Source organism: Antennarius striatus, chromosome 7 (assembly GCF_040054535.1).
Source record: "Antennarius striatus isolate MH-2024 chromosome 7, ASM4005453v1, whole genome shotgun sequence".
Taxonomy (NCBI): Eukaryota; Metazoa; Chordata; class Actinopteri; order Lophiiformes; family Antennariidae; genus Antennarius; species Antennarius striatus.
This window is the reverse complement of record NC_090782.1, coordinates 19,526,531-19,547,917: the sequence shown is the minus strand read 5'-3', so window position 1 is coordinate 19,547,917 and position 21,387 is coordinate 19,526,531. Positions and strand designations below refer to the sequence as shown.

Here is a 21,387-nt window from a genome sequence, read left to right as displayed (position 1 = left end):
AACTTTTATGAGATCTACAAAATGTCTTGCGTCAGATGACCACATTTTTTAATACACAATGCCAATAGGTGCATGCTTTCAAAATATAGATGGTGACATCACAAATTTGCAATGTCTTCTCTGTAGATGTCTCAGAAAACGTGTTCATCACCACAGTGTGGAATATCTTCGTTTTCTTTATGTCTTGTAAAAATGTTAATAGTTTTATTTTTTTGATGGTCTGCCTTTGAATAAGTGGCGACATCTACTGGCAAAACTGTTGTGTTGTACAGAGTGGGCAGCTGCGCAACTCAAATTGATCAATCCAGTACAGTAATTGTTGGTAAGGATGTGGCAGGTTTTTTTCTGCAGATGCCACATGCAGCTGTGTGGTCAGCAGGGGTCTGCCATCGCATCTCTGTAAGGGATTTTCCTGCTATCACTCCTGCATCTGTGATTAAGGGATTGGAAAACAATTTTCTGAATGCAAACCCAAGAGAAAGGAATGTATCCCCAGAAGACATCCAGTTTCTACTGATCCTGAATCGGAAAATCCAACACAACAAGAACACAAATACATTCCATTCTCCATCAATAAAATAATACACTAATACTTGTTTGTCTACTCTGCACCTCCACTCAAACATCATCAGAATCAGAAAAAAACACAAACAGGAATTATTTCCTTAAAACATTTATTTTTGTAATAATTTGTCCTTTTTTTCTTTTTGCACCAGTGCAAAAAATGCACCCAAAAGAGCCACCTGAGGGAAGTCTACATCTTTAAATAAAAAACAAGCAAAGTGTACATTTATAGTACAAAATTCTTTTTAAAAAATTGCACAGTTTGTGTAGAATATATATATTTATATATTCAGAATCTCCATTTTCAAACAAACTTTAAAGGCTCATAAAGTAAACAAAATTCACTAAATGAAGAATAAAAACATTTTCCCTAGAATTTAAAGCTGAGGAAACTAGAGACCCTGTTTTCATTTGTGTCGACCATAAATATACATATTTATATGCAATTCTCTTTACATATAGTCTCTGTGCTAGTGTTTGACCAGACAATCAAAATTATTGCAAAGTAGTTAAGTTCTACTATAAAACATAGGGGTGGGGGATAAAAGCTTCTTTATGCTGAATGTTACTCAAGTTATGCAAAAAACTTTATTTCTTTACAACCCATTCAAATTTACTAGAATCCCTGTTTTCACCAAGAATTCCATTTCTCAAACTGTGCATTCAACATTATCTTGGTACGACTCAGAGCTCCAGTTTTGCCTTTTAGCAACACACAACTCCCTGACTTCTTTTTTTGTTTTGTTTTGAACTTTACATAGCAGCCATGCCCACAGATGGCAGTCAGCGTCGATACGGGTGGAAGCCCTGCACGTTGTGGTTCTGTCCTCTGCCAAACGCACTGGCAGCAGGCTGGGGGGCAGCGGCAGGCTGTGCCGTTGGGGCCCCATACGACGCTGTCGGCTGGCTGGGGTCTGCAAAGCTGTGGGTGAACGCCGTCAGGTCCTGCCCGTACCCTAGCGAGGACGACAGAGGGGAGAAGACATTCTTTTACTATTAGATTGAACTGAGGGTGTTCAGAAAGAAGCCCTATTGCTTTAAAATGGTTTAAAGCTTCAGTGGTGTATGGGAAAAATCCACCCCTTGCACTGATTCAGTTTTTATTTTATTGAATTTGATTATGTTGGTGAATAACTCTACTGTAATTTGAAGTCTTGGTACTTAATATCCACAATGATTGTAGTTTTTCTGATGCTGTCCCGTCTACTTTAAAGTTAAAACCTTTAATACCCATGATTTATCCCTACATTTTTTTCACTATAGATATTTTGTCTTAACTTGTAAAGATGTAATAGATTTATATATTTGTCAGGAAATTTCTCTGAAATGTGTCTGTCAAGGTGCTGCAAAAAGTATTTAACAATAAGTCCATTGGCAAATATCAAACAAAACAACTAAACACTTCATGAGCCTTGTTGAATTTAATGATTTCTAGGTGGATTTTTCCTAAAGATACAGATGCTGCATTCCTTAAATAAGCCCTCCAGTGTTGAAAATCATCATTAACAATGTTTCATGTATGGAGCTAAAAATGACAATATAAAGGTGAATTTAACAATAAATTAAAACGGGCTTACTTGAGAAAAACAGTCTCTGGATTCTACTGCTAATCAGTAACACCTCATGTTTTTGTTCTATTCAGACACTGGATGGCACCATCCCCCTGCAAAGACACAGGGTAACCAAAGTGACTACCAGGGGAGGAAACTAATCTGCCTGCTGCAACTAAATATTTAGCATCCACTGCCTCAACTGAAGGGCTTTTCAGGTTGAAAACACACGAGTGATTATGCAGTGTAAAATATAAAACCAGAGTGGTAGCCAAATCTTTCCGGTATCGATAAATTTTGACGAGAGGAACATTATAAATAACTGACATGGAAAGACAGAAGAAATAGAAAGATGACAAGAAAAGGGAGAAACGCAGTAGAAAATTCACAGTACTCAAAAGTTTGTGAACTGACCCAAAACAATATATCTAAAGAACAGTGGTCCCAGCAATACAAAGAATCAATACAGAAATTTGAGATTTACAGGCATCATGTCATTTTTGAATTTTTTTTTCCTTTCACACCATTTTAGCTACCATGCAGAGAAAGAACATGGGGAAAAAAACAACAGATGAATGGACTATTGATGTACACAGTGAACCATGAACAAAGTATTTGGTAATTAGATCATCCTTTTTATAATCAGCAAAGCAATGAGTAGAGAAAGAGACACAAGCGCAGGACATGGTTGGTCTTTGTATAGTAAGGTTACAGCCACTGACTGAACTTCCATGATTGGAATGGAAAATTTCAATGTGAATTTCTTTTGAACAGCTGTGAGACAGCTGTAGGCTGTCTGCTACTATACTGAAGTAAACACAGTCATTTGTATGTACATGCAAAATGTACATGCGAAAGACTACAGAGCAAAAAACAAACAAAAAAAACCAAACGAGCTTGTGGCTAAATAAATGCTACTTTCTGTGGTTGATGAAGACAACGCTGGCACCTACCTGCACTATATCCTCCCTGCTCATCCTGACCATAACTGTGAGAAGGACGCGTTGGTCCGTAGGCAGATGGGTCCTGAGGGTAGTTACCCAAGCCTATCAGGGAGACGAGGAGACCAGGTTGACTGAACCCAGATACTGCTGGCCAGCTAGTTTACATAGTTCCCCCTTATTGAGCTAAAAGAGCTGCGTAGTTGTAATAGTAATTAAAGTACGCACTGTTTGGAGAGGCACCACTGCTCAGCTTTAACTGGAGGTTTAAGTTAAATGGGGTGAGGAGCTACCTTCTAGCATCCCTGTCTTTTTATTTAAAATCAAGCCTGTCTGCTCTCATGGAATTTTGTAAAATGTGCATGAAATGCTAGGATTTTTCCTACCACAATGATATTAAAAACAAGGACAAGAACCATTTCAGTGGTTTTGTATGATGTAGTCTGTAAAGCATGATGTGGAGGCAAAAAATATTGTTGCCAAATATTTTCCAAAAAAGATCCTGGATTGATTTTTGTCATTTGTCTCCATTAAATTTGTGGTGTTAAATTTAACCTGAAATTAAGTCACTTTATATTATTTCTTTACTGTACTTCAGTTGTAAGCACTGATTATTTTCAGTGCTGCTGTAACTGCTGGTTACATGTCTAGCCTCAGTTTTCAATTGCATAACATTTCCTTGTAACAAATGATCTGTCAATCACTTTCAAACTTCAGCCAGTAGTTTGCTGGAAGTTGAGAATTATTAGAAATAAATTAGAAAAAAGCCATTGGCCTGGCAGAAAGCATTCAAAACCACTAACTTAGCCTTTACCAAATGTATTCATTTCCATAAAATTTTGTGTGGAATCTGCTGTCGTATGGTAGGCTTGTGGTCTGTGTTCACAACAAGAACAAATATGTTTCTTATTTTCTGGTCATTTCACAAGAAGAATTTTGAGACTGTCGATACTACTAACTTGGATAGTTGGGCTAACAGCCTGAGCAGGCAGCCAACACTAAATGCAAAAAGCTGGATGGAAGATAAGCACAAGCAAGAAAACACTGAACAAGATGAGCACTGACAGCAATCACATTACTGATTTTTAATGTGCATCCAGCCGTATGAAGGAGCTGGAAATCAAGTCAAATTAAAAATATCAGCTACTCGAAAAATTCACTGTAGATTCTGAATGAACACAACCTTTTCTGACTGCAAGTTCACGCAGGTGAATGAAGACCACACCTGTTCCTTTCCCATGATGCTGGCTGGTTTTGACAGTATTTCAGTCTGGTTTTTGGTTCATAGCTGAAAAATCTAGAGCCTCCATTGGTGCTCTCAGCACGAACAGTTAATCCTGCATGACTGAACAGCATGTCATTGAGGAAGCCGGGCTCTGAATTTTCGGTTCATAAGATACATCGAAATTGACACTGGAGTTGCTTCAGTAAAGATTTGATGAAAATCAGTCAAAAGCTAATGTAGAATTAAACTAACAGGCTAAAAGACCAGAAAGACACTCACTAGAAAGTAAAACCTACCAACACATTTGACAAAAAATGTAATATCTGCAACAATTTACACAGCAGAGCGGCCAAGTTCACATTCCAGAAATTAGCTTTCATAGACATAATACTGTTGTGCTGGTACTCATTTCCGGAATCGTTCCAAAACTAGGAAAATAAGCCAGCATAGTCTCAAATGAGAGAAAAAGGAGATATAGAAGGGGGGAATCAAAAAGTAAAAAACATTTTTATAATGTGCACTGTACAGGCTGTCTGAAGAAAAGTTGCAATCCCTTGAATTTCAAAATATTTAAGCCAAAAAAGAAGAAGAAAAAAACAAATTTGCAAGGCAGGATGATCTAATTCAACAATACCAGGACCTACCATTAATATACCAATGACAGCTGAAATACCAAGCTAAATGAAATCGATGCGGCCAATCACACAGAGACCATCGTTTTCCAATGTGGTAACGGTATAACTGCTGTGAGGTATGTCGGCTTTTGATCATGCATAAAATGATTTCACATTTCAGTGCAAGACATGGAGTCAGTCCTGTTTTTTCATTAATTGTTTGATTTCCCACTTCCACAGGCGAAGCACATTGTTTGCTGTCCTGCATTCTGATGCATATTTGAAATGTCTGCACCAATAGAGAAGAATCTCTGTGTGATCTGGGCCTCAGGGTTGTACATTTGCACTTAAATGAGCTGTAGTGGCATTCAATGAAGTAGCCAGAGACATACTGTAGGTAAGGCCAAGGGGTGTACAAAAAAGTGAGTAGGAGTGAAAAGGGCAGCAAACATCATAATGCACAATGCTATTCTTACCATATTGGCTATAAGGAAAGTCAGGTTGCCCAGTAGGAGCCTTGCTCAAGTCCTGAGTTGGTGTGGTGGCGGGGGCAAAGCCCAGAGTTGCAGTTCCTGGAGTGGTGGGCGGAGGAGGTACCTGTGGAGCATACTGGTCTGCCTGCGGTGTGCCAAAACTGTAACCTGTGGGACATAAAATCATTCCTAGGACTTTATATCATTTGTTAGAGGTACTTTATAGAAAAACAACCCTGACTCAGTTTGTGAGTCAAGAAAAAAATTTACTCCAAGATTAATTTTTAGTGAGTTGTTTTAAAGATGTTGGCACACCGCACCATCATGTTAATTTAAAAAATCATTAAATTTCTCCATCAACCCTCTTCATTTCAGGTTTTTATGCCAGTTACATGTCCACACATCTTTTAACCATTTGCCAGATAAAATTGTGACCACTTTGCCAACACATTGGCAATTCATAATGCCTGGCTCATTTCCCACTCTTAATTCAAATACTTCACCATCTGCCAACAAATTTGAAAGGTGTAAGGAAATAATCTCCCTCCAACATTATCTACATTTCATGAACTGCTGGGTGTCTGAGTCAAGCTGTCCATTTCTGATAAGGTCGACGTTCCTCCCTGACTACAGCAGGAAAGCTGTCATTTTACAGATTTAGTTATAAAATGCTGCATTGAGCAGCTACAAGCTAAAAGAAATTGTTTCCCATGTTGAGGGTCTAGATGTAGTTTTTGTAGGCCCAAAGACAAAGAGATGTATGTGAGCATTTTGACATAATTTAGATGCATCTGACTGATCAAAAATCAATTACATGCATCTGACTGATCAAAAATGAATTACATTTTCAGAAACTCATCACCACCTTATCTATATATGCTACGTTGTCTGTATGCACCCTGTGGTAAAGACAAAACAAAAAAAAAGTGTGGGTGTTACTGACCAAACTGTGGCGCTGTGCTGTAGCCTTGCTGAGGGTAGCCCTGAGGTGCAGCAAAGCCGGCTGCCGGCGTCGTCACCAGGAATGCATTGAAAGGTGAAGGAGGTTGTGCAGGAGTTCCACGACCTGCTGACAACTGAGGTCCATATCCGCCTACTCCAACACAGAAGAGGTTTTGACATACATTGATATTTTTGAGACATACACACAATGATATAATACATTATAATACATTTTTCTGGTGTATGTGTGCTACAACTTATCATTATCATAAAATACTAAAGATGGAAGAAGACAATCACAGATATGAAGTACCTGCTAAATAAATGTTTTTGTAGAACACAATGTGAAGTGGAATAAATCTAAATGAGCACAAGGCTGACACTGCAATAAGCACTGAAGGTTGACCCAGAGGTGGTGAGACTGCATGAAATAGAGCCTGACCAATAGAGAGGGAAAAAAGCAGCCTGGAATCTATTCAAGCCTGCCATCTGTCTCAAGCAGCAACTTATCTGCATCCTCAGCCATTATGGACCGGTGATAACACGTGCTGTTAACCGTCATCAGATTATTGGCCACAAAGGGAGTAAAGCCCATTCCAATGACACAAGTGCTTCATGATAAGCACAATGATCACATGGCAACAACACAAAATCTATTAGCACTTTATTTATCAAATAACCCACAGAAAACCATGATTCACTAAAATGAAAAAACAAATTATGCGTCTTATCAAGTGGAGATGAAACACATACCTATAGGTTGGCCTGTAGTCGACACCCAGACTCCTTCAGGAAGAGAAAAACATAACACTGAGGATAATACTACTGCCTTAGATGTACACCCTATAGTGTAGCAACCTACATGCACAAAGTTAACATTGAAGGAGAAGGTTCAGTGTATTTTAAAATTAGTATAACATATTCCACATAACAAACCTCAAACGCTCAACTGAGATTGATTCCCACTCACCCTGTGGCCCGTAAGCCTGCTGCCAGCCTTGGGGAGGTTGCGTTGCCCAGCCATTAGCTGTGCTTAAGATGCCCCTGGGGGCCCACTGACCAGGCCCAAGCTGGCTGGGAGCTTTACTGTCCCGAGGTTCAGCCTTCTTTACTTCCACCTGAACAAATGGACATAGAGGGCACATTTGGCAACACCAGCATAAAATTCATTAAGCCCCACACCTAGACGGACCTGTCCTCTCACTGATTTTTGACCTCAGTACTTTGGTCAAGTTTTAAATCCTTTCCTTTATTCTTAATAGAATTAAATGGGGAGTCTATGTTAACTAATATTACTGTGTACCCAGGAGAGTACAGCTATGTGTCTCAGGTACTCATTATGTTATTGGACAAGATCATAATAGAAAGAACGTCAATGATCAAACATTTTCAAAATGCATCGTCTCAAATATCTATTAAGAAGCACCTGAGAAACACAGATTTATTTTTTCTATACATGAATTGTCCTATATATCAAAATACATCTAATAGAAGGTCGTGACTTACCTATATCCAGCTAACACAAGTCTAATTTTAAGATTTTTTTCAGGAATAATAATTTTAGGGGTTATATGGATGTAGAAAGGAATTTTTATCTCACTTCTAACAGAATATGTAAATGTAAACATGCAGAGTACAAATAAATAAATGTTTCAGTCAATTTAAAATTGAATCTTCATACTGTGTCAAAGATAGGAAAAAGATTTTCCCTTCTGTAAAGGGACAGCTTGATTATATGAAGTTGCTGCTCTTTGTGCAATAAATCCTTCATGTCTGCTATGTCAGTTTGTGTACTCCATATTCAGGAGACACATTTCTGAAATCCATCCCGTTTATCCAGTACTGTACTGTAATCATGCAATATATGGTGTCAAACAATTATTGTCCCAGTAACAAGTCTCCTCCCAGTAAGTAGGCAAAGCTACCAGCAGTTAACAAGAGCACAAAAAAAAAAAAAACAGGCTGAGGCTAAGGGGAGCCAACCAGAAATAGACTGAGGGGCTGAGTTATTGGGGTCACCTTGCAGGAGGAAAACGAATCACAAATTCCTCCCTGCTTTAAGGTGTTGCCACCTTCCCCAGCCTCCCCTCTTCCTTCTCTGTCGACCTAATTACATGCACATGTTTCCGGCAGTGGTCTCACCACCGTCGGCGACTACCTGAGCACGTTCTCCCATGGGCATCACAGCTTCGAGTGATGGATACCATGACTTCTGTACAATCCCCAACAGCAGAACTGGGACTTGTTCCACAGTTTGATGTGCTCCAATTTCTAATTTTGTAACTCTATCTCTAAGCCCTCCTCAAGTCCCAGCATAAAGTAATGTCAACTCAAGAACAATGAATTAAGTCAAGCCTTGATTCCTGCTGGAAACCAGGCCAAAGTCAATGGGGGTAAATGCCATTGGAGAGTATGCATGTCGAGCAGAATAATTTACACAGGAAATGGGATTCAGATCATTATAATGTGATGATCAGTGACATTTTACTATAAATGTCTTGTGTTGCTAGTAAACGGAACAATAATATCTAGCTTAAATATAGTTCAAGCAAACCTTTTAGAAAAAAGTCTACATAGCAGCACTATTCTGGGAAAAAAAAATTTGTGTACAGAATATTTAAATTTATTCCATGGGGGTCAAGGTGGTTTGATATACTAACCAGATCTGGCAACATAATTGTTCCAGGGATCTTTTGTTGTATGTTAATTCCCATTTCCGTCTTCTGAGAGAAACAACATACATATGCCATTAAAGTTGAAATTTGATGATGTTCTTATGCCCATCGATTATTGCTGTCATCATGATGGGCCAAAAAAAGATTATCTCTTTGGCTATCTCTCTAAAGTGTTTAAATTATGTAAATGACTAAATATCTTTGTGCAAAGCTTCATACATACACTTAAAACCCAAGTGTGAGAAACAGTCCTTGCCAGTTATTCACTAAGTAGTACTTTATTACAACAGGACCACAATTACTTAATGGCCTGTTTTACTCAGTGGAGATATCGGGTTGCTGGTATCTGCTTCATGCAGCAGAACAAAGGGACTTCCAGAAACTTATGAGCAGTGCTTGAATATATAACACCACGGTGTGTTTTCCCAGAAGAAAAGCTTACCTGACACTGAATTCTGAATTGTATTTATGCAGTAAGCCCCATCCATCTGGTATACACTTAAGATTAAACAAACACCAAAAAGTGACAAGTCAATATTGTCAAACTCAATACTATGCAGCCCTTTTTTAGAGAGACCTGCCATTTGCTATTTTGAGAACTGACACAGTATGGAGATTCTTCAACTGAGGTCACTGAATTGAGTTTTTTCATTAACTTCAACGGGAACAAAAGAAAATGAAAACAAAAAAAAAACATGTTGACGTGTAAGTGACCTGTGAACAAAACATCAGAACACAAAGAAATATTTAACCAATCCTTTAGGTGTTTTATACTCATTGCAATTGTTTGAGCTTTGCAGCCTTCATCTTTTCTTTAGCTTCTGCAAAAAGAAAAAGAAAAAAATAATAATAATAATGTAATTTTAAGGGTTTAAGTATCTAATGCACTAAAGACATCCTAAAGGAGTGGTTATTTTAAACAAAGCCTTGAGCGACAACAGAAACTGTACTATAGCAGAATTGGTGAAAGGCTAGTGTCTCCCTAGAAAGTATAGAACATTATGTTATGCTTAAGGAAGCCATCGGAAAATGAGCTACAAACAATAACACAACTTAATATAACTGTCAATGTCGCCCAAGCCTCTGTTTGATCTTAAGGGTAAAATAAAACTACAACTACACACTTTTTTGCCCATGATGTCGTGAAAATGCATGTTGACAGCCTGGTCCACTGATTGTTCGGCCTCGAAAGTAATAAATCCAAAACCTAGCCAACGACCAAGAGTGAATCAAGGTAGCAGGGGGGTTGTGACAACACAAGATGAAGAACAGTATTGGGCTTCAGCAGAGTGAGGGTCCATCAAGACTGAGCAAGAGGCTCCTGGGGTTCGGCTGATGTCGCACATTAAAAAAACAAATATCTCTGGGTAAAACCAGGGAGATTGAAGAAAATGTTACTGTTTTCTGTGTAAATAGTTTAATTATCAAAACAGGGGAGCTTAACTGTCACACATCAAGTTTGTTGAGTACAGCATTTGCTTTGATGTAAAATGTGTTTTAAAATTGTCAGAGTGGTGTGAAAAAGTAATCATCTTTTGATTTCTTCCATTTTAGCCTGCATCTCAAACTAAAACTGCATTGAATCATCAAACAAAAATTACATAAAACAACCCATTTAATTTGATTACAAAAAAACTTAACAGGAATAATGTTCTTTTTGTGGAATGCTGTGTTTGGTTTACACCAGATTTAACAGGATGTTATTTTCCAAACAGCTTAATCTTCAACTCACCAGCCCATAGAATATTCTCCCAAAATCTGTAGGCATGCATACTGACCTATATTTTTTGGCCACTTCTAGCAAGGTACACTAATGTTCACTATTGAGTCATCTGTATTTGTAGATTATATTACTTGTTTCTTGTGGATTTATGGAGTTCCAGAGTCTTTTTTACTTTCCTTGAGGATTAATAAAGTAGAAGTAAATAAAAGCAAGTGAGTACCTATCCATCCATCCATCCATCTATCTTATCTATCTGTCTAAGCAACAGTTTTAGAAACCTTCACAGACTAATGTATTTCAATTGCCTCTTTCATCTCATTTGGAATTCCTTTTGATTTGGAATACTGTAGTGTGCTACTTGTGAGAGCTACTTGCCAACAACATGTATAACAAAACTTCCTATTTAAGCGATGGTTTCATTGAACACTGCTGGTAGTAACCAGGCCTTGGTAAGATATTTAGATATTTATTAGTCCCACAGTGGGTAAGTTACATCTGGTGTGTCGACTCCAGCTGTAACCACTGTCAAATGCAGTTTAGTAGTTTTTTCTGACTTAATTTCAAAGGGGGAAAATGCCTTTTCACATTTAGGTGTTTCTGATCCTTTCTGCCTTAAAACATTGTTTAAAATTTGTGATTTCTCATTTTGTACCGAATTTCCTTTGAAGCGTTTAGTATGAAATACACACCAAAAAAGAAATCAAAAGAGGGTCCAATATTTTTTCACACTATTGCCGACATTAATGTCAGTTGAATTCAATCCACTTTTGGTAAATTGATGCGATTTCATCCAAACCCCACCTTGATCTGTTCCTCGGTACATTTCTGTGGAGCACACACTCTCCGCAGCCATTGTTAATGCATTACAAAATATGGAAAAACACAAACTATAGAATGGCTAAAGCTTTCTCCAAGCTTTCCCAATTTCAGTATTTACTTTTGAGTCAGCCAGGATAAGCCTCAAATGGACAATTTAAGTATTTTTCACAATGATAACACAGAGATACAGGCCATTACTAGTTTCCCAAAGTACATTTTGCTGATTCCGATCAGAAGTTTCCTTGGGGTACCAACAAAGTTCATCAACAAGAATGCAAAGCTCAGTAAACTGTCTGTAACGGAACTTTTCAAAGAATTTGGAGGTCGTAAAAAATCGTTCTGATCTATTTTCAATTCGATTTATTTTCTGCTGTGGCAGAACTAGGTTGTGTGCGCGACTCTACTTGGGGACCTAACCTGAATCCAATTAAATGTCCTATCAGACAACTGAGATTTTTAGAGACCTCTAGTACTATGCCAACCATTCCCAAGCTTATCTATTGCTATTAATACCATCTGCCAATGACCCGTCCTTCATCTAAATTTAATGCATTACAAGATCTGACATATCTTGGGTGCAGTGACATTAATACTCTTTAATACTCCAACATGAAAGTCAGGTAACTATTTCAATGAAATGAACTCTTACAAAATGTTAAATGATGTAAAAAGAAAATAATTTTGATCAACAATTCTTATATCAGGATTTTCTTTATACTAGAATAACAACAATTAATTGCAGCCTGCTTAAGTAAATGAGGAAAATGTCTGGTTTCTTCACTGTGTAAATTGTCAATTAAAATATCATTAGGTTTTTTTAGACACCTTACATTTTGAAACCTTTTTCTTTTTACTATATTTTTTTATGGACCAAAAGACTCAAATTGTATTCATTAATTGCAGCATTAATCATTTTTTCTCTCTATAATAGTTTACTATGAAATTAGATTATTACTATTTTAATATCTTCCAGGACACAGAACTAACAAGTGATTTAAAATTATCACCTATTTACCTGATTATACTGTCTACCAAAATCATTCTTCAAAAACACCGCTAAAATGAAAGAGACTCTCTGAGAAAGTCAGAGTAGTCCAAGTGCTCATTTCCCATCAAACACAATTTATGAATACAAGCTTCACCATCACTCATCACTAAAATAACCTGTAAGCAAATCCTCAGAAAAATCTTCTTTCTAATTTCATGATAAATTAATGAGAGTTTGTGATCTGACTTTGTATACACCCCCATTCTGACCAAGTCAAATAAATTTGGAGGTTTTACATCTGGCCTGTACCTTTGTGCCATCAGTCAATGCACTGTAACCTAAAGGAGAAAAGACAAATCTTAGAGACACTGTTAATCACATTCAAACCATTCACAAGGAGAAGGGGACAGAAGAAAGAAAATTGGAAAGGGCTTACTTACAAAATCACTTAACTTTATACATACAGTATTTAAAAACATACTATGCTATTTAAGATATATATGTATATATATATTTATATATATAAGTGATATCTAAATCAAAGCAAAGAAAACTTATTCCAAAATTCTGATGGTTTTAGTATTAAAAACTGATTGTACTGTGAAAGATTATGTAATTGTTTTTACAGGTACAATACATCATGTTAAATTCCAATGACAAGCTATTCTGGGTTTCTCCCAATAGAGAATAAAAGTGGGTTTGAGGGAACCGTAGTAATACATGTTGTGGGTCATTGGCTACTGCATCATTGCTATGTAGGACAGATGAAACAGCTGTGACTGTAACTCAGTGGAGAGGGTCTGACACCAGCACTGCCAGTGGCGTGGAGTCTGACTCCTAGTGAGGCCATCCGTGCTGAAACTGTCAGCACACGTCATAAACTCATGACAGATTTATGACTAACTGAGCGAATGTTCGTGAGATTTTAAAGGCTTTCGGGGGTTTTTTGTCCAAAAATAGGTTACAGAGTTTATGATGGCGAGCCCTAGGTGACAATGCTTAATGACTCCATTTTTCTACTGGAAACAATGGAATATTCACCTCAAGTCTTTGAGGTGAAACTTGCCTCTTTGAGGACAAACTTTAGATGGTCTGTGCTCAATATGTCAGTTGCATGTTGTGTTTCAGAACAGTTTTTTTAGACCACCTATTTTCTTGCAATGCTCCAACTTTTGATTAATTTCCTTTGCCTTCCGGGACGCTTGAAGGCAAATAAATTACAAACATTTTAGGGTTATTACACATTGAATTCTGGTCTACTGAAGACTATAGTACTGTGGTTTAAAAAGCTTCACGTTTCATTTACTTGTCGATTAATGGTTACAGTCAAATTTGACAAATATGTCACTGAATTTCAGGGAAACAAGCATTTTACTATTAACACTTTTATGATCAAGCAGGTAATTGATTCTTAAAATATTAATAATAAATTCCTTACAAGTTTTCTTTTTATCTTGAGTAATTATTGAACGTGGGGTAAAATAATCTATGCAGTTGGTCAGTTATCTACAGATCTGAGGAAATAAAACAACTAAATGTTTTAGACATTGTGATCAACTGCCAATTAGTTTGAGGGAGGATTAGTCCTTTAAAGACTGAAATCACAGTTTTTAAATGGTCATGTTCCAAATGAGCGCTGCTCACTGCAATTCTTCCTCTTTTTCACTGTAAGCATTACATGATCCCATCCAACCAAGGTTTCAGTGTGAGACATGTAAATTTGGAAGAAACCAATTAAATTTGACTTACATGAGTGAAGGACCACATGTTGAGATGCAAAATGTGGTTAATAAAACACTTTTTCCCCATACGTTATCTTTACATATAAAGTATGTTTATTAAGAGTTTGAAACAAAAACATCTAAAAGATCATTAGACCAGATTTTTGTAACACCTGAAATTCTTTGTGCATTCTAAAATAAATCTTGAGAATCTTAACTGATAAAGTTAATTTATTAGTTAAGATTATCATAAAAAAACAACATTTTCACCTGTTAGTAAAGTCATAAGGGACAATGCATCAGTCAAAATCAGACCGTGCAATATTGTGAGCAATTTTTATATTTGAGCCTATGCTGACAGCTGACACATGATTTTAAAGGTCATTAATCTACACTTCAATATGTGGACAAATTATGAGTTACATTACACAAATTTATAACCATCATATAAAGTAAAGATGTTCCCTCAATGAATATTTATGAAATGTAAGTATAACTGTATAATGAGTGCATTCCGCATCAGATTGTGTTTTTAACGTAATAGCACATATTATATTTTACATATGATGAACACAGTGATGATTTGGTGTGAAGCTTATAATCCTTTCATGTTTAATTGCGTGTCATCACCATACACAAAATTCCTTTTATGGGTGATGTGTTTAAATTGAATTAAAAATATGGAGTTGAATGGACTTTTTGTCATTGGGCCAGAATAGTCTGTCATGGGATTTAAGATGGTCAAGTATGAAGAGGGGAGAAGGGAAAAAAACGGGATCAGCTTTTACCTCGGGGCCTCTGCTTCTCCGCATCATAGATCATTACCACCTCTGTGACCTTGAATGGGACAAAGGGAAACAGTGGCTCCATTTAGAAAATCACCGTCCATTCTTAGTTCAATCAAAAATTCTGCCTCAATTAGGACAAATAATTTATTTTCCTAACTCATCACATTATGTTTGAGCTTTTTTAGTAAGGTAGTACTGACCCTGTTCAATGTCAAATCTATTTAAACAGTATTAATGACGATATTAACCTATTTGCATTGTGCAAACGACAATACTCACCACTCCGAATCTATTGAAATAGTCCCTGAGTTCAGGCTCGCCGCAGTTATGGGGGATTCCACCTACAAATATCTTCTTTGATTTATTGCTATCAGCTTTGCTGCCCTTCTGAAAGAAAACAGGGAGTGTATGGATTTCAGTGTCTGTTAAAGGATCACTCTGGGAAAGGGCCAGTTAGCCATCATCTATTCAGACAGTGCAAAAGAAATTAGGTTCTCCTCTTGCCCTGGGGTATAATTCTTAACATGTCATGTCAATGCAAACACTAGTCTCCGCAGATCAGAGAGCACGCCTTCCTCCAGTTACTCTCTACCATTAGGCATTTCACTATCGCTGTGCCCTACACTCATGACGTAAAGACTAGAAAGACGCTGCTTTTAACAACGCTGATTTTTAGCAATTAAATCTTCTTCTTTGTTAGTAAAACCTTCAGCAGCTTCAACATAACTTTAAGGAAGCAAAGTGCCTCAATGACTCTACACTTGCACCAATGTGTGACTTGTAAAAAGATCTTACTAACAACAAAGGGGCAACAACCAGAATCTTCGCTGGTTAAAGGAACAAAACTACAAAAGATTTGAGGTGGCTCGGTAGATCTTTAACTGACATTAAAGTAGCAACTTTCCTGAGGGTTATTAAACCAGGTTGAAATATTCAAACTAAGAACACAAGAATTATTTTTTTTTAACTCAAAATTCTAGAAAAATTACGCAACTGTTTTGGTGTTAGTTCAAGTTATTACACAGTGATAAAAGCATTATCATATTATTATTCAGTAATTCAAATACAAAGCCTGTTTATACTGTAACAAAGCTGGAAAATCCAATATTGTTGCAGCTTCTCAATCACAAATAGAGGTCAATTCATAGATTCTTTAAATTACTGTGATTAATCAAAAGCCCAAACCGAATTTTAGCATTTCTATAGATATTAAATCTGGTTTCAGTTATCAACATGATACACTAGAGATTTTTTTAATCAGACATTGTCAAGGCTGGGACGCTTTTCTTGATAAAGCTCAATATTTCATCATGATCCATAAAAAGGAAGAGCGGATGTAGAGACTTATTCCCAGAGTTTTATTGCAGTACAAATATAAAATCTAGCCTACTCAGTAGAAGTCATATTCCTCTTACCCAGCCCTCCTTGGTTCGAGATTTTTCAGGTTGCATTCCTCTGGGAGTGCATGGCTTGGGGTCAATCTGACAGCAGAGAGACAGAAAACGTTTGGCATTGGACCCAAATAGAGGCACCTTCAAATGCTCTTCTGCACTGAATCCATTATGCTATATTGGCTTAACTCACACAACAATGCAAGGTACGTACTTGTGACACATTAATTTAAATATGTGGTTGATAAAATTTTATGCCCCTCTCAACCTCCATCAACGGAACAAAGCAGTGAATACATCAGCAATTCATGGACAGACTTATAGAAACATTGAAGCAGCAGTTTGCTCCTTTTTATACAACCCAGATGAATCCAGCTGTAACTGACGCTTTTCCTAATTTGACTTTGAACAGGTAAGTCTTGTTGAACAAATAAATGTCAGTCTTAGCAGAAGCTGTGCTTCCTCTAATGTCTGCAGGCAGAAACAGCTCAAAATTGTACTTATCCTTGAATAACTTCTAGCAACGTTCTACGATGAAATACTGGATAAAGTTTTTCACATTAATCACACAATGAGCATGCAGATTGCTTGAAAGGATTACACTATCTGCTACTTTGATCGAAAATACTCACATTTCTTCCATCTAGATTGTGTGGCTTTGTTTCCAGCACTGTCCGTACACAATTGGGGTCTTTGAATTTGACAAAGCCAAAGCCTCGTGATTGGTTTGTAGTTTTGTCCTTCATAATGACACAATCTACAACTTCCCCATACTGTGAGAAGTAATTTCTTAATGTTTCTGAGAAAAGAAAGAAAAAACACAACAGGGCTTCTTCATAAAAAACAAGCTCATACAGCAAAATTGCAACCGTGAAATCATATGAATAGTTTGCCACCTGAACACAACGTGCAGTCACAATTTATAGAACTCATACTTTTTAGTATGATAAATGATGCTGAAAAAATATCCCCAGCATTTCAACCTGCTCTAAATCTGTAACTAGTAGCAAAACAGGTGTGGAGGAGGGAAAAAACACAACTACCGTTCTATGAAATTTACACAGTACAAGTCATTTGCTGACCTTGATTTTGTCTTATGGCAGTATGTTGGGAATTGTGCTATTATTTCATTATGTAAAACATGCAAGTGCAATCAGATTAAAGTGATATACTGGCACTCGTTAGGGACAAAGCACTGACCCGTTGTCGTATTGCATCGCACTAAATATGTACACACACAAGAACTGTAATGGTGAACATGTCCACAAAAGAAAACATGCACATTTGAACAAATGAGAATTCACTTTTGAGAGTTATCATAATTGCTTTTCCCATTGCTGGGAAGCCCTCAGGCATTGCCAGGGAAACAAGCTGAGAGTTATGCTGCACTATAGTTCTGATATTAATGTTAATAGAGCTGTTAACACAAGTAAGGCCTGAATAGTGCTTCATACAACTAGACCATCTCAATGCAACTCTGAATGAGAGGACACTTTGTATGCAGACCAGATAACAATGTTATGAATAAACTCGTCCATCAATGTTTGCAACTGGCCATCAATAATGACTCCATGACTCCAGAAAATATCAAAAATCTCAGTATATTCAAGAGAGAAAAACTGCATTGATTAGGAGGCTACAAGCAGACTCTACCAACAATTTCTGGAGTACAAATCCTCTGACATTTGCATGCAAATTACAGACTCAACAAATGTGCAGAACAGTTTAAGCAACAGTGTTTTGCAGGCCAGCATATTGCATTGTAAAACATTCCTGCTATTTTTTCCACTTGGTGTTATTGTGACATAAATATACAATCCTTACTGTGATTCGATGTTAAACCATGAACAGTAACTGGTTTCTATTGTCTACACTATGCTTTACCTGAAACATTACGATCATTTTAGAAGGTGACACGTTATGTCCACCTATCAATCAAAACTTGATTGGTGTCAATTTGATTCCTATACAGTAAACACATACCAATACAAAATGCTTCTGAAGTGACACTTGGCATCGTATGATGCTTAAAATATGATGCTGTTTAAATTGATGTCTACTGGATAATAAACATGTTATAAGCGTTTTGATATAAATAAGCATCCAATTCAGCCTTAACCCAGTGTCCAAAGTATTTTGTAAGTCCTGTCAGTAAGGAAATATCTGGTCATCTTGTTTATTCAACTTTTAATCAAAGTCCCTTAAAGTTCCCACAACTACATCAGTGTCACCTCGACAAATTCCTGTAAAACAAAACAAGTGGTGCATGAAAAGACAGAGCCTTAGCAGATTAAACACTATGGCTTACCTTGTGTGGTGCTCCAGTCCAATCCGCCCACGAAAAGTTTACTGATGAGAGTAAATACATCACCATTAGGCAAGTCACCGATTGTCTCTTTGAGCAAAAAGCAAATGATAAACAGTAATATGCGCACAGTTGCCAACTCAAATACAAGACGAACACCATGCATTTTTTTTCCAAGTCCAGTTTTCTTCATTAAGTAAAAAATACAGAGGTCTTGTTGGGGGAATCAACAGGATTACATCCCTGGTGGTGAACAACATCCTATGTAGTCAATATTACACACCTGGAGGCAAAGCTGCTCCCAAAGCTTCTACAGACCAACAACAACAACAGCTACAGACCCTGTATTCACTGTGATCTGTGTGTTTGTCATTGGTTCTCAAATACTGAACACTATACCCAAGACAAAAATGGACTTGTTGTGGACCTCCTGCCACATGAGTTAGGGGCATAGCCACTGCGTTTAGCAGGCTGACGGCTAGTAACCGACTCCAGATCCTGCAGCAGTCACCATCAACCACCGAATCCACCATCATCAGTGGAACCCCCAGGATTTTCTGTTCGGAGAGCAGTGAAGGTGAGCTACTCCTCGGCTACCTGCATGCGGAACAACGAGTCCGGATACTGGTTGCAAAACTGGAAGTTTATAGGTAGTCGAAGTGCTGCTCGTACCGAAACTGTTAAACGAGTTCAGTTACGTTTGACCAAGAATGGGGGGTATGAGAAAAGTGGACGGTGAGTGCGGAGGAGAGCGCTCCATCCTCTCGCAGTGTCCGCTAAATGTCCCCTCGCTTTGGCGAAGTGAAGATGAGACTTTCGCTGCCAAACGTTTCGTAGCTATGCTAGCTCAGTTGCGTCGAGCTAACTAAAAACAGCACTCAAATAAGTATTCACACGTTCACGCATTAGCTTGACAATATCAAAGAAAATACTCCACATTACAATCGTATATTTTACTGAAGAAAATAACAATAACAAATGACCTTCTATAACTAATGTCACTTTTTGTCCGTCTTTCTCCAGGCTAGCGATGTCGCTAAGTTATAAAGCTACCTTAGCTTGCTAGCTAACGTTAGCTGTCAAATGAAGTGAGGACGCTACCATTAACTTTATATTTAAATACACTTTACGACGGCATGCGTCTGCAGCGGAAGCTTATGTTGAATAAATCTTACCCGACTTCATCTCCGACTAAGTTGTTATTCATTTCTAAGGCTAACGTGTGGGGGGAACCGTGGCAGCGGTGACCGGTTTATTGCTTCAGTGTTGCCCCTCTCTCTGACTGAGAGCGGAGGAAGGTCACTCCGCTTTTTGGTTCAAACTGTTCTGCGCAATGACGACGCTGCAGGGGGCAGCAGCCTTTAAAGGAACAATACACCCAATGCGCCGCTTTGTCAGCCAAAGGAGGACAAAACCTGTCACTATTTGTTATATTAAAAAATATCTGTTTAAAATTTATATTCCATCTTTATTCAGGAGAGGTTGTTTTTGTTTGTTTTTTACATTTTCGAGATCCTTTTAAAAAATCCTTAATCCTTTTTTTTTTTTTAAATGGCCACAATTCTTTGATCCAGCTAATCCCAAATGACAATTTCTCTATTTCAAAACGCAGAAAAACAACAACATAAGAGCTTTCAACAGCTTTGAGCTTCTGTGCCCTTCTGATTCCTCAGAATAATGCAGGAGAAAAACTCACATGTTTAGGTGGTTCGTATTTGTTAGTGTTTATAATGTGTTGTGGCTCAGATTTGACTTCACAGAAGGTGATATTCTCTCTTAATATTAGTTACAGGGATGTGATTTTGATTTGGGATAAGGCATGATTTCAATAAATGGGACTACTGGGTCACTATGAGTCAGTGGTGCACGGTCAGGGCCAGCAAGGCCTTCTCTGCTGGTCTAACATAACCAGAGATCGTGATAATATGTATGATGAAAGTTAAAGGGACAGTAAAGTTAATTTTAAGTGACATATTTGTTATTCATCATTATGAAAAATAGAAGAAAAAATAAATTTTATGTGTGTAGCATCATCCGTTTGGTCAAAAAAGCTTAAAATCTGTGCTGCAGCAGCTTCCGTATTCAGTGGTCACGTAGGCGTCATACGTCACTGGGGCCAAACATAGCTTAGCAGCCATAAAAACAATGCAACTCTAGACGCTATTAACACCAAAAATATCATGGTCACCTGTGTGGTGAACGGCTGCGTCAACAGAACAGCAAAAAGACGCGAAGACAAGGACCTGTCGTTCTTTAGAATAAGCTGCTGCGGCGCAGATTTTAAGCTTTTTTGACCAAACCGATGATGCTACACATATAAAATTTATTTTTTCTTCTATGTAATGATGAATAACATATATGTCACTTAAAGTTAACTTTACTGTCCCTTTAATTATATTTTGATGCATTTTCCTTTAATAAATTTATTCAAATATATGTATAAATATGTAATTATACATTCAGATATAATATGACATAGGCCAACACTGGGTAAGTATTCTATTTTTAGATTAGAGGGGTTTTATCCAATCAGAATTCAGCTAGCTTGTGTTGCCAGGTGGAATGAAATCTGCCCAGGACCTTCAGAATCTAGAACGCAGGTCTCCCTGCATTGTGAGTGACCGGGAACATATAGTTAATAGACAGATGCAATAGCCAATCAGATCAC

At 37.5% G+C, this 21,387-nt stretch overlaps 1 protein-coding gene across 4 annotated transcripts; it reads right to left on the bottom strand.

The window, feature by feature from the left end:
* Positions 1-1,034: 1,034 nt before the first annotated feature.
* Positions 1,035-20,579, bottom strand: dazap1 (DAZ associated protein 1). 4 transcript variants are annotated; one of them, XR_011036774.1, is made up of 13 exons: positions 19,895-20,579; positions 18,723-18,763; positions 17,047-17,213; positions 16,439-16,504; positions 15,303-15,410; positions 15,024-15,072; positions 10,109-10,191; positions 7,280-7,427; positions 7,063-7,095; positions 6,311-6,463; positions 5,371-5,535; positions 2,142-2,227; positions 1,382-1,520 (listed from the first exon to the last, which is right to left on the bottom strand). XR_011036774.1 is itself a non-coding variant. In XM_068320055.1 (12 exons), exons 1-12 carry the CDS (start codon positions 19,924-19,926, stop codon positions 1,348-1,350), a joined length of 1,215 nt encoding a protein of 404 aa, XP_068176156.1. In that variant the 5' UTR covers positions 19,927-20,572; the 3' UTR covers positions 1,035-1,347. The 4 variants fall into 4 exon arrangements, 3 of the variants coding, with proteins under 3 accessions (XP_068176156.1, XP_068176154.1, XP_068176155.1); XM_068320055.1 differs by lacking the exon at positions 2,142-2,227 and having other exon boundaries at positions 1,035-1,520; positions 15,303-15,407; positions 19,895-20,572; XM_068320053.1 differs by lacking the exon at positions 2,142-2,227 and having other exon boundaries at positions 1,035-1,520; positions 19,895-20,570.
* Positions 20,580-21,387: the final 808 nt, after the last annotated feature.